At 41.3% G+C, this 12,670-nt stretch overlaps 1 protein-coding gene and 2 non-coding genes across 3 annotated transcripts; all 3 read left to right on the forward strand.

Annotated features, from left to right (window-relative positions):
* The first annotated feature begins 9,762 nt into the window (after window positions 1-9,762).
* On the forward strand, window positions 9,763-12,450 carry RPL21 (ribosomal protein L21). The gene is made up of 5 exons (XM_055244484.1): window positions 9,763-9,847; window positions 10,215-10,276; window positions 11,109-11,221; window positions 12,058-12,208; window positions 12,310-12,450. Exons 1-5 carry the CDS (start codon window positions 9,781-9,783, stop codon window positions 12,397-12,399), a joined length of 483 nt encoding a protein of 160 aa, XP_055100459.1. The 5' UTR covers window positions 9,763-9,780; the 3' UTR covers window positions 12,400-12,450.
* LOC129464256 (small nucleolar RNA SNORD102) lies at window positions 10,931-11,002 on the forward strand. Its single transcript, XR_008651495.1, has one exon. It is a non-coding gene; the product is annotated as a small nucleolar RNA SNORD102 (small nucleolar RNA).
* On the forward strand, window positions 11,268-11,393 carry LOC129464267 (small nucleolar RNA SNORA27). Its single transcript, XR_008651506.1, has one exon. It is a non-coding gene; the product is annotated as a small nucleolar RNA SNORA27 (small nucleolar RNA).
* Window positions 12,451-12,670: the final 220 nt, after the last annotated feature.

Below are 12,670 nucleotides of genomic sequence, written 5' to 3' on the forward strand. Positions count from 1 at the left end.
AGTTTGAGTAGCTAAAAAACAATGTCCCAATGTCCACTCCGTAACCCAACTCCTCATTTAGTATTGGAATGCCTTCAACATCCAATGTAGCTAAAACAATATATGAGTTAAACTAATTATTAAGTATCCTGCATCTAAATAATTCATCCCTAGAGGCTCCAGATTAAAATGATGGATTAAATACCGTCATCTAATTTTGTTCCCTCCTAGAATCCCATTTTGTGCGTGGTGTGTGTGTCTAAACACCTAAACCATACGCATAGGGAAGGTAAAAAATAACAGCAACATTTTGAAAGCTGAAAAACAGATGGACAAATGCCAGCTGACATAGGTGACTTGAGAAAGCTCAATCCCAAAACAGCAATGGAAAAACCTGAAAAGCAACCTTTCGTACACTGTACAATCTTCTAAATGCATAGGAATAGGTACCACCAGTTACCTCCTAGGAGTTTTGTAAGAATTAAGTAAGATAATATTTGTAACTGCTTACTGGCACATAGAATGAGCCCTTAGGAAATATTAGCTATCACTACCACTGTCATGCCTTTGGTTAAAACGAGTCGGATTCTCAACTGTCTATAGAAAAAGATTAAGCATTCTTTTTTTCTTTTTTTGTAATGGGCACAGAGGATATTTATTTAAGATGGTGGTTTTCAAACTTTTAAAAAAGTAGCAGACCGCTTGTTTTGTAAATGAACCTTACTATAGGAAGCAGATAAATGTGGCACTCCTTGGGGAGCAGCAAGGGTGAGGGGCCTGGGCTCTACCCTCTCACCTTCCACCTTGTCCTTTAAAGGAGACTCTGACATCCCTGAGGAACACAATTGGTTTAGAGAGAAAGGGAAAAGAGGTTAACATTTAGACAAATAAATGAACGAATAAAATAAATGAATAGGGAAAAATGGAAAGCCTTTCCTTAATGTGGAGGTAGAAGTGGAGCTGGAAAATCACTGCTTTGTAACCATCACAGTAAAAATTGCAAGAATCATCGATGAATACTTAATCCAGGAGGGAAAGTTTGTTTAGAAGCAAGATATTTGCATGATCTTCATGCAAACAGATGGCACATAAGGGAGAAAACACTGCTTATACCAGGGCAAATATTACTGACCTGCAGACTTGAAAAACGTGAATGTCACCTAAGGCAAGAAAAGGCTTAAGTGCTTCAGATTAAAAGCTGAGAGACACAGTGACTATTAATAAATACAACATATGATTTCTGACTGGATCATGTAAAAGAAAAGCCATAAAGGACATTATTGGGACAACTGACATTTGAAATGTGGATTGTAAATGTGGTACCAGCCAGGTGCCTGTAATCCCAACACTTTAGGAGGCTGTGGCAGACAGATCACTTGAGCTCAGGAGTTCAAGACCAGCCTGGGCCACATGGTGAAACCCTGTTGCTATAAGAAATTAAGAAATTAGCTGGGTGTGGTGGCACCTGTGGTCCTAGTTACTTGGGAGGCTGAGGTGGGAAGATGGCTTGAGCCTAGGAGGTGGAGACTGTAGTGAGTTAGGATCATGCCACTGCACTCCAGCCTGGGCCATAAAGCAAGACCCTGTCCAAAAAAAAAAAAATTGATACAAGCATTGTATCAGTGTTGTTTCCTGAATTTGATAAATGTACTGTGGTTATATGAAAGAATGTCCTGATTCTTAGGAGACACAAATGAGTACAGTATATGGCCTAAAGAGGAAAAGATATGTGTGACCTACTCTCAAACAATTTAGAAAAAAACATATACAGTGTGTTTACACAGATGGAGAAAACAGTGGTTCTCCAAGTGGGATCCCTGGAGGAGCAGCAGTGTCACCTGGGAACTTGTTAGCAACACAAATTCTTGGGCCCAGCTCAAACCTACTAAATCACCTGTATGGGGTGGGGGCCAGGAGTCTGTGTTTTAACCTTAGCCTTCCTGGTCATTCAGATACATGCTAAACTTTGAAAACCACTAAAACAGAGAGAATGAGAAAACAAATGTGGTGAAATGTTACATCAGTGAATGTAGAGAAAGGGCATACAGGAGTCTTCTGTATTATTCTTGAAACTTTTCTGTAAAGTTTGAAATTATTTCAAGATAAATATTAAAAACAAAATTACCCTGGTACAGTAAGTGTAGACATGTGGATAGGAGACCTGGGAGGTAGGAAAGCAAATCACAGAGTTAACACAGGAACCATGCAAGAGGTGATGTAATTTACAACTAAGACTGCTGCCACTCCAGTGCTGAGTGAGGACAGGCTATCTGCAGAGTCTTCAAATAACAAATCTCCTCCTTGCAGCACATTTGGGCACCAACCATACTAATCTGAATAGGACAGTCCGGCAATCTCTGTAGAGAGGTTTCCTTCAGAAAAGCTTTCAGGGAGCATGAGGAAAACAGTGGTCACAGCACTCCAGAATTCTATCGAGGGCTGATCTGTGACATTTTCATTCATTGCTGTAATTTTCACCAGTTTTTGGAGTCCTCCAGTAACGTGTAAGTTATTCCAATTGCGGAGATCTTCAATCAGAATACTAGTGCTAAGAACTCCGTATTTGATAAACTTGTGAAAATACACATCTTCACTAAAACCTTTGAGAGGTTTAGTGTCCAAGACTGATTTGATCCCTAAGGTATGTGACATGAGGTTGAAACCACCTTTACAAAGATTATGAAAGTGACAGAAGTCAGGCCAGGGGTGGTGGCTCATGCTTGTAGTCCCAGCACTTTGGGAGGCCGAGGCGGGCGGATCATGAGGTCAGGATATCAAGACTATCCTGGCCAACATGGTGAAACCATCTCTACTAAAAATACAGAAAGATTAGAAGGATGTGACGGTGCACGCCTGTAGTCCCAGCTACTTGGGAGGCTGAGGCAGCAGAAATGCTTGAACCCAGGAGGCAGAGGCTGCAGTGAGCCGAAATCGCGGCACTGCACTCCAGCCTAGGTGACAAAGTGAGACTCCATCTCAAAAAAAAAAAAAAAAAAAAAGAAAGAAAGAAAGTGAGAGAAGTCTAGCATAGCTGACTCCATCTTGCTTCCAGCCTCACAGGCTTGATTCAGCATTCTTGGGCGCCTTGGTAAGAACCTTCACCATCTGCCTTTTGGCTTTATTTCCCATCACTCTTGTCTTGCATGGGTAACACCACACTGCTTGTACTCACCGGCACATGCTACATTGTCTTCTAAGATGGAATGCTCTTTTGTCTTCATCTAACGCCCATTCATGTTTTAATTTCTTGGGCATCACTTCTCTTAGGAAGCCTCTTTTGGGAATCAAGAAGATGAGAAAGATCAAGCTACTGAAGAACGAAGAGAACAGCATGCATAACGATCTCAAGGCTAGAAAAAACTTGAAGTATTTACGGAATTGAAGAAGGCAGAGGGAGACACAAGAAAGTGAGGGAGACAGGAACCTGAAAAGATAAGCACGATCTAGTTTACGCAGGACTTTGTAAGACAAGGTAGGGAATTTAGATTTTATTCTAAGAGCAACAGAAAGCCTGTGGAGGGCTGTAAGCAAGGGTGTGATACAATCAGGTTTATATTTTTAAAAGATCACCCTGGCTACTATATAGGAAATGGACAGAACAGGGGCAAGAGAGGGAAAAAAAGTGACCACAAAGATGCCATTGCTGTAGTTCAGAGTAAGAGGTATCAGTGGCGTGGCCATAGAGATGGGAAGAGGTAGGTCTGCTGGAGACACATTAATATATTAGTATTTTACAATCAGAACTGGAACAAAACTTTCCGATGGATTCCATACGGAAGGGATAAAGGGAAACTTAAAGACGAAACCAAGGTTTCTTGATTATGCTATGTACTGAATGGAAAATACTGGAGCAGAAACAGGCTTCAGGGTAAAAATGAAAAGTTTTTGTTGTTGTTGTTGTTGTTTTCTTGTTTGAGACAAAGTCTCACTTTGCCACTCCAGCTAGAGCGCAGTGGCATGAACACAGCTCACTGCAGCCTCAATCTCTGGGCCCAAGTGATTCTCCTGCTTCAGCACCCCAAGTAGCTGGGACTATGGGTGCATACCATCACACCCTGCTAATTTTTGTATTTTTTGTAGAGACAGGGTTTCACCATCTTGCCCAGGCTGGTCTCGAACTCCTGTGCTCAAGCACTCCGCCTGCCCCGGCCTCCCAAACTGCTGGGATTACAGGTGTGAGCCACTGCATCTGGCAGAAAATAAAGTTTTATGAGTTGGGCATAGGGGTTCATGCCTGCAATCCCAGCTCTTTGGGATGCCAATGTGGGAGGATTGCCTGAGCTCAGGAGTTCAAGGCCAGCCCGGGCAACAAAAGGAGACTCCATATCTACAAAAGAATTTTTACAAATTAGCCAGGTGTGGTGGGGCATGCCTGTGATGCCAGCTACATCAGTGGCTGAGGCAGGAGGATGGCTTGAGCCCAGGAGGTTGAGGCTGCAGTGAGCCATGATCATGTTCCTGCACTCCAGCCTGGGCAAGAGAGCAAGACCCTGTCGCCAAAAGAAAAAAAAGTGTATCTAAAACTTAAAAACATCCCATAAAAACCTACAACACATCCCATAAGGTTATACCAAGGGTATAAACCTTGGTCTATAGTCCTCAGTGAGACTTCTAAATAAAATTAATTATGTAAAAGCTTGAATTTTTTTTTTTAAGTTGACAGAAGGTAAGCAAATTATCTGGGGAACTGTAGTGGGGATGCTAAACAGTAGAGTACCCATGTACAATTAATTTTGGCTACTCTAGGCACTCTGCCTATGGGATAGCACTGCTCCACAAGGAGCAGTTAAAAAAAAAAAGAAAAGAAAAATAAAAGATTTGGACATGTTGAGATGCTAAAGAGTATCCAAGAATAGATGTCAAGTTGAATAGCAATCTTGAGGAAAGGCTGGAATCACATAAATCAACCTGGTAGTAAGCAACAGAGATGAAATTTAAAATTATGGGAGTAAATGGAATTAACCAGGAAGGCAGTACAGAAAGAGAGGAGCAGGGGCCTAGCTCCAAGACTCAGGGAAATGTAGTCTTTATAGGACAGGGAGAGGAGGGAAAATCAGCAAATTAGACTGTGGAGTGGTGAGAAAGGGTAGTGTTCCATGGAGGAAGAGGTGGCCAACAGAGTCCAGTGCTTTGCGGAGATCAAGAGAGGAAAGAACAGCGAATGTCTTTTGGCTTTGGCAACATATAAGCAGTTGATGCCTTGTCAAGAGCAAATTTAGTGACATGACTAGAGCAGAAGTCAAATGAAACTGAAGCTGAATGAACGATGAGGAAGAGATAACAGTGTTTATGTATTAAACTGTATGACACTGAACTTTCACAATTTTTGATGTACAAAACCAAAAATTTCATGACTCCTTTTTTTTTTTTACATTTGACAGAAGAAAAATGAACAGATGGGGCAGTAGTTAGAAAGGAATATGAGATCGGCCGGGCGCGGTGGCTCACGCCTGTAATCCCAGCACTTTGGGAGGTCGAGGCGGGTGGATCACCTGAGGTCAGGAGTTGGAGACCAGCCTGGCCAACATGGTGAAACCTCGTCGCTACTAAAAACAAAAAAATCAGCCGGGTGTGGTGGCGGGCGCCTGTAATCCCAGCTACTCCTTGTGAGGCTGAGGCAGGAGAATCACTTGAACCCGGGAGGCAGAGGTTGTGGTGAGTCAAGGTGGCACCACTGCACTCCAGCCTGGGCAACAAGAACAAAATTCCCTCTCAAAAAAAGAAAGAAAGTAATGGGAAAAGAAACGTGACCTGAGGTAGTGAGTGCTAACAGAGTGATTGTAATAATGAACTACAGAAAATTAAGTTAAATAAAGACAATCTAGAAGCCAAGGGCTAATGGTTACAGTGAAAGTCTGGAGGAGTCAACGTATTGAAGGAATCAATACCAAATCCTACTCCTCAAGTTCTTCAGCAAATGATGTAAGTGCTGATGACGGTGGTCACAGAATGTACACATTTAAAAAACGGTGCTGACGCAGTTCTTAGAAATTACAACTTTCAGGTGCATCAGGAGAGTGAGTCGAAGACATGCAAATTTCAAAAGCGATTGGACGATATATTTATATTCAGTCTGATAAGGGATTTTGTTACTTAGCTGACTTTTTAAAAATGCATCCTAAAAATACATATAATCATGAGAAAAACATGAGACAAATTCCATGATTAGGACATCCTACAAAATACATCACCAGTACTCCTCAAAACTCTCAAGGTCACCAAAAGTAAGGAAAGTTTGAGAAACTGCCACAGCCACAAGAGGCATATAAGGAGACATCATAACTAAATGTAATGTGGTATTCTGGATGGAATCCTGGAACAGAAAAAGGGTATTAGGTAAAACCGAAGGGAATCTGAATAAAATGTGAACCTTAGTTAACAATAGTGTAAAATATTGGTTCATTAATTGCAACAAATGTACCGTATTAGCATGAAATGTTAATAATAGGGAAAACTGGATGCTGGGAATATGGGATCATCTCAAATAAACTACATTAAGAAAATAATACCTATTTTTAAAGGTGTAGTGAATAAAACAACGGCCACCCATATATTTAACACCCGGTTTAATAATGGTCAATACGTTAAAGCCTCCCTTTATTGTCCCCTCCTTACCAGATATGACCGCTTTTCTCAACTTGATTTTCATTCTCTTGTATTTCTTGACTTCTTTAACTACGTATATATACATAACTAAGCAATATATAGCATTGTTTTACAAGTTTTAGAGTTGAATGTACATGAATTGTCATACCACTTATTTTTCTACATCTTTCTCTTTTTGTCTCATCACATTTCTGAGTTCAGTCTTCTTTTATTGGCGTATAATACTACATCCTAATTAACATCCCATAAGGTATTTATTCTCATTGATGGACGTTTCTAATTTTTTGCTTCTACCCACAGCGCTGTTACGTACATCCTTGTTCACTTACCAAAGTTTCTACAAGACGTACAGGTAGGAGCAGAGTGCTGGGGTTTAGTAACTGAAAATCTTTCTTTTACTAGATTTTGCCAAATTGCTTTCCAAAGAGGTTTTAACATTTGCGCACCTACTAGCAGGTGCGTATGTTTAGGCGTGTGGAGGAGAAACTATTTAAATACATACAAACTAGATAATATACTTGCTTCATTCTCGTTTGAGTTTCGTACCCACGCAATTATTTCTGCAAACAAATAAGCAACTACTACTACCACTTCCCACACCGCCAGCCACAGTTTTCCTTGGGGAGACGCGGATACAAGGCAGCTTCCGGCGTAGGCGGTGACGCAAAGGACGGCGTAAGCACGCTCGGGACGTCGGCGTCCTGTTGATCGTCTTTGAAGGCCCCTTTCCGGGCTGTCTGACACGATGCAAGTGTCAGCTTGTGTTGGCCGTTTGCCTTTCTTTCTCAAGAAAGGAAAATATCCTCACAGACTTTCTGTGTTCTCAGAGATGATCTTCTTCCCTAGAAAAGAGTCGCTTACGGTTGGCGTTTCCCTCAGGCAGCGCCGTGGGCAGCCCACAGGCCCTTGTAAGGCGCGCGCCGCGGCCCCGCCTCTTTCCTTTCGGCCGGAACCGCCATCTTCCAGGTAGGGCCTGCGCGTGGCTCCTGGGCGCTAAGTGTTCGACAGACTTGAACCGTGACCTTGTGGCCTCAGAGGTCGTCCACTGGGACCGTGGGGAGACTCTCTAACCTGTTTGAGGTCCATTGGCATGGGCGGGTTAAACCATGTTCTGCCAGACGGAGAGCAGCGTGCGCCGGGTCGGGCCTGGGCCGTGGGCTGAGAACCGGACTGCGATGATGCGGCCCTGCGGGGGGACATTTGCGAGAAAGACGAGACTGAGTCGCTTGGGGTGAGGCGACTCGAGTTAATCTTAAAAGACTTCGTTTTATGTTCCCGTGGCTCCATCTCTGGTACCGTGGGTGGCCCTCTGAACATAGGCTGTGTGGGGGCCGCGTGGCCTGATGCCTTTCTAACTCCTTTCATTGTGGATTTTTTATTCCTAATCTTGTGATGATGTTGGGTGAGGACTTAAGGGGTAGTAGGAATGGGTTTTAAAGTCAGGCGTCGGCTTTAATCTCCTGTGAGGCCTACAAGTGTGAAAACCTGGGCTCTTGGTCGGAGAGTGGGTCCTGGAGTCGTCCTAATGAACCCTCACTGCTCTTAGTTAATGCATAAGACGATTTCCGACTGGTTTTAAAATTTGACCCCACGTGGTGATCGGACGAAGGGAAAGTGTTTTGAGGTTGCAACACCAATATTTGCACCAAGAGGAGATACTGTTGTGCGAATTCTAGGGCAGCATGCTTTGAGTGAAGGGAAACATTTAGCCGTAGTTCATCATTTTCTGTAGTTGGTGGACGTTAACAGAGTCGAGCAAACTGCAGGTTGCTCTTTATAGTGGATCCTAGTTGCCATGATTTTAATACTGTTACAGACTTTAAAGCATCGTTTTGAAAAGTGCCTTCAGTTTTAAGCGTATGGGGTCCATGCGGAAAATGGATTCCAAACTCAGATGGATCTAGTGGAGGACTGTGAGCTCTGGAATCAGGAATGAGTTAACTGGTTCTGCCACTTGGTGATCCCACAGAATGACTTGAATCTACACAGGACCACCCTTTGTATACTAACTTAGCACAAGTTTTTTGAAACTTTATACACATATAAAGGCTTTGGGGATTGGAACAGGGTACCTGGCATTTAAAGGGTTCATCCATTGTAACAATGGTTTGGCTTTGGTGAGTTAGGTGAAACATGTCTTCCTGCTATACAATTTTTATAAAAATGGTACTTTGGGAGCCATTCTTAAAGGATTGTTAGTAAATTTAGAAACCAAATTGTGTTAGAATACTGTCAACACGTTAAGCCTGACTGCTGTATTTTACCTTATGGTAGGAGTAATGGCCAGGAATGGCACTTCTGCCCTATAATGACTAAAGAGCCATCAAAACTATTGTTTTGGCCTTTTTGGGAAACAAAGGAAAGGTTAATTTCTAAATGCCTGTAGGTTAATTTGGGAAACAAAGGAAATTTTAATTTCTAAATCTAAATGCCTGAATTCTTAGATGATGATAAATTAGCTGCCAGTTACTACTGAGCACCTTACACGGGCAAAGCATTGCTGAGTTCTTTGTAGAGGTTACCTCAGTTATGAAAGTGTTCACCCCTGTTTCACAAATGAAGATGAGAGATGAAATGTGGGTTTCGCAGCTAGTAAGTGGCAGAGCCTATGTCAAATTTAGGTCAATGATTATAAAGCCTGGGTTCCCCTCTCTTCTACCCTATATACATTCGTAGTAAATAATCAGAAATGTGAAGTGGCTTGAGATTTCTGATAGTTAAATAGATGGTGTTTGAGATACACCATCACGGAAAATTTGGTTGACAAGAAAGATTTAATTCACATAAAAATGTAAGGCTGTTTTATTGTGTTCTTCAATAAATTATCTTCTAGTTAGTAATTACATGCCCTTGGCATTCTAGATTGGGTTCTACAGATTGAGTGTGGTAGAATTCCTGTTGTGTTTTTATATTCTCATAGAGAAAGGGTACTGGTTTGGATTCTCGTATCAAGTTGTGCTACTTAAGAGTTTTGATGTTACAGAACTTGGGCAGTTTTGCCAAAAGACCTTACTTGCCAAAATAATGGTTTTTTAACCTTTCAACAGAACTAATTGCTTGGTGATCCAGCTTTCAGTTTGCAGTTCTCACTTTGCTACTGAAATGTGAACATTTGAAATTACAGGGGTTTGGGGCAAATGCCAGTTTTAAGTTGTATTTGACTGTTATGCTTTTTGGTTTCAGTAATTCACCAAAATGACAAACACAAAGGGAAAGAGGAGAGGCACCCGATATATGTTCTCTAGGCCTTTTAGAAAACATGGTAAGTAGGTTTACCTTCCTTGAGAGAATCATTTGTGTTCTGTTGTGTTCAACATGTGTTGTAGTTCATAGAATGTGTATCAATAGCATTAAATAACTAGCATCTGCCCAGCTTACTTTGTGATAAGGTAAATAAATTACCAAAATTATATGGTAATTTTGTGACTAAATATTGATGCAAGACTAAACTTTGGAGAGAGGTTGTGATTTAGTAGTCTGATTGTGCTTTCAGGAGAAATTGTCCATTGGCAAGGTAATAAGCATGTAACCATCAAAAATGATATACGTGTTAAAAGCTAGTAAAATTGCATTTCTTTTACTCTAGACTTTTAGCCTTAATACTCACTATACCAAATTTATTTTTGTAGGAGTTGTTCCTTTGGCCACGTATATGCGAATCTATAAGAAAGGTGATATTGTAGACATCAAGGTAAACATAAAATTGGGAAAATAACGCTACAGAAGTTAGAAAAGTTGGATTTAATCTAGTGTAGGAATTCAAATACTAGTGTATATTGCATCTGTAAGAGTATACAATGGATTTTTTTTTTTTTTTTTTTTGAGATGGAGTTTCGCTCTTGTTGCTCAGGCTGGAGTGCAATGGCGTGATCTCACCTCAACCTCCGCCTCCCTCCTGGGTTCAAGCGGTTCTCCTGCCTCAGCCTCCCAAATAGCTGGGATTACAGGCATGCACCATGATTCCTGGCTAATTTTGTACTTTTAGTAGAGACAGGGTTTCTCCATGTTGGTCAGGCTGGTCTCCAACACCTTGGGTGATCCGCCGGACTCAGCCTCTCAGTGTGCTGGGATTATTACAGGTGTGAGCCACCGTGCCCGGCCTAGAATGGATTTTTTAAAGTGCTATTCTTAGCAGAATTTAAATTTTCTTCATTACCTGCTTGGAGTTAATGGCTAGTGGAAATTGGGTGGTAGGGTGGGAAATTATGAGTTTGTAAGTTGGAAAGGAACGCTTTAGTGCAAAGTTTAATTATTGATGAAGACTACTATTACTGTGATTAAAAACCCTCCTAGTGAAAGCTGTGTTCTTCTGTGACCTGGATTTAAATGTATCCTGGCACTCTAGAGCTTAATGATGACTGTTTTTTTTGATTGCTTGAAGCAATGTGAAAAACACATTTCACCGGCTCTGAAAGCTCTTGAGTTGCCATTTGAAAGAAATCTTAGAATACCTTACAGTTACTTAAAGTCAGATTTTTAAAGGAAGGGGAAATGCTGGTATATAACATTGGTCTCTTTAACAGGGTATGGGTACTGTTCAAAAAGGAATGCCCCACAAGTGTTACCATGGCAAAACTGGAAGAGTCTACAATGTTACCCAGCATGCTGTTGGCATTGTTGTAAACAAACAAGTTAAGTAAGTAGTTTTGTAGTTCTTTGCGGCTAACCGGTATTCCCTCATATACCCCCTTTTCACTTTGCCAGTTGGACTTATGTCTTTATTGGTCATTCAAGTGGGGCAAAGGAAATATCCTTTTAAAACTCAGGCAAACTGGGTGTTTGTCTGTATCCTGTCAGAGGAAACAAATTGAAATAGATTTACTGGAAAGTCTTACACAGTTTGTTACTAAGCATTTTTTTTGTTTGTTTTGTTTTGAGACGGAGTCTTGCTCAGGCCTCCTGGCTGGATTGCAGTGGTGTGATCTCTGCTCTCTGCAAGCTCTGCCTCCTGAGTTCATGCCATTCTCCTGCCTCAGCCTCCCGAGTAGCTGGGACTACAGGCGCCCGCCACCATGCCCAGCTAATTTTTTTTGTATTTTTAGTAGCGACAGGGTTTCACTGTGTCAGCCAGGATGGTCTCGATCTCCTGACCTCGTGATCCGCCTGCCTCGGCCTCCCAAAGTGCTGGTATTACAGGCATGAGCCACCGCGCCTGGCCCAGCAGTTTTTATAGAATAAAAAGAGAAGTTTAGTAAACTTTAAATTTTATTAGCAATCTGGTTTTAGTTAGATTACTAGAGTTTAAGAGGCCATCGTCTCATCAGAGAGTTAAAAGTAGGGATGTTCTCTGCAAGGCCTCTTCTGATAGGATTAATAGTTGATTGTAAATTAAGTAATCAAGGCATACTTTGTTGATTTGCCATCTGGGTAAAAGGTTTATGGTTTATTTAATAAATGAAACTGCAAAATCAGTTTTCTACATTTCTGTTATATTTTTGATAAAGCACTTACAAGAATTTCTGCTCTGTCCAGGGGCAAGATTCTTGCCAAGAGAATTAATGTGCGTATTGAGCACATTAAGCACTCTAAGAGCCGAGATAGCTTCCTGAAACGCGTGAAGGAAAATGATCAGAAAAAGAAAGAAGCCAAAGAGAAAGGTACCTGGGTTCAACTAAAGCGCCAGGTGAGAATTTGGTGTTATTTCATTGATCCTTAGAGCACTTTAAGGTTGAGATTTAACACTTCACATAATTATTTTATTCCCTTTTTTTTTTCCTTTAATAGCCTGCTCCACCCAGAGAAGCACACTTTGTGAGAACCAATGGGAAGGAGCCTGAGCTGCTGGAACCTATTCCCTATGAATTCATGGCATAATAGGTGTTAAAAGAAAAAAAAAATAAAGGACCTCTGGGCTGTAAAAATGTTTCTCTTCATTGAGTAGAAGTGTGGTGTCCTCTCCCCCAAAGAAATATTTAAAGCAAATTTTGGTGGTGTCCTAATTCGTTATGTAATGTCTTCACTATTCAAATTTAATGTATTTCTTGCTGAAGGACATGAGGTAGCTTATTGTGCAACAGATTAGTCAGTTGGTTAGAAAATGGCCAGGTATTATGTATAAAATATTTGTACTGGTTTGAAGATAGTC

This window comes from Symphalangus syndactylus, chromosome 15 (assembly GCF_028878055.3).
Source record: "Symphalangus syndactylus isolate Jambi chromosome 15, NHGRI_mSymSyn1-v2.1_pri, whole genome shotgun sequence".
Classification (NCBI taxonomy): domain Eukaryota; kingdom Metazoa; phylum Chordata; class Mammalia; order Primates; family Hylobatidae; genus Symphalangus; species Symphalangus syndactylus.

Bases quoted from the DNA above. Each gene is read 5' to 3' on its own strand.
- RPL21 (XM_055244484.1), top strand. From the start codon at position 9,781: ATGACAAACACAAAGGGAAAGAGGAGAGGCACCCGATATATGTTCTCT. The intron at 10,277-11,108 runs GTAAACATAAAA...TCTCTTTAACAG, and splicing joins GTGATATTGTAGACATCAAG to GGTATGGGTACTGTTCAAAA. The intron at 12,209-12,309 runs GTGAGAATTTGG...TTCCTTTAATAG, and splicing joins GGGTTCAACTAAAGCGCCAG to CCTGCTCCACCCAGAGAAGC.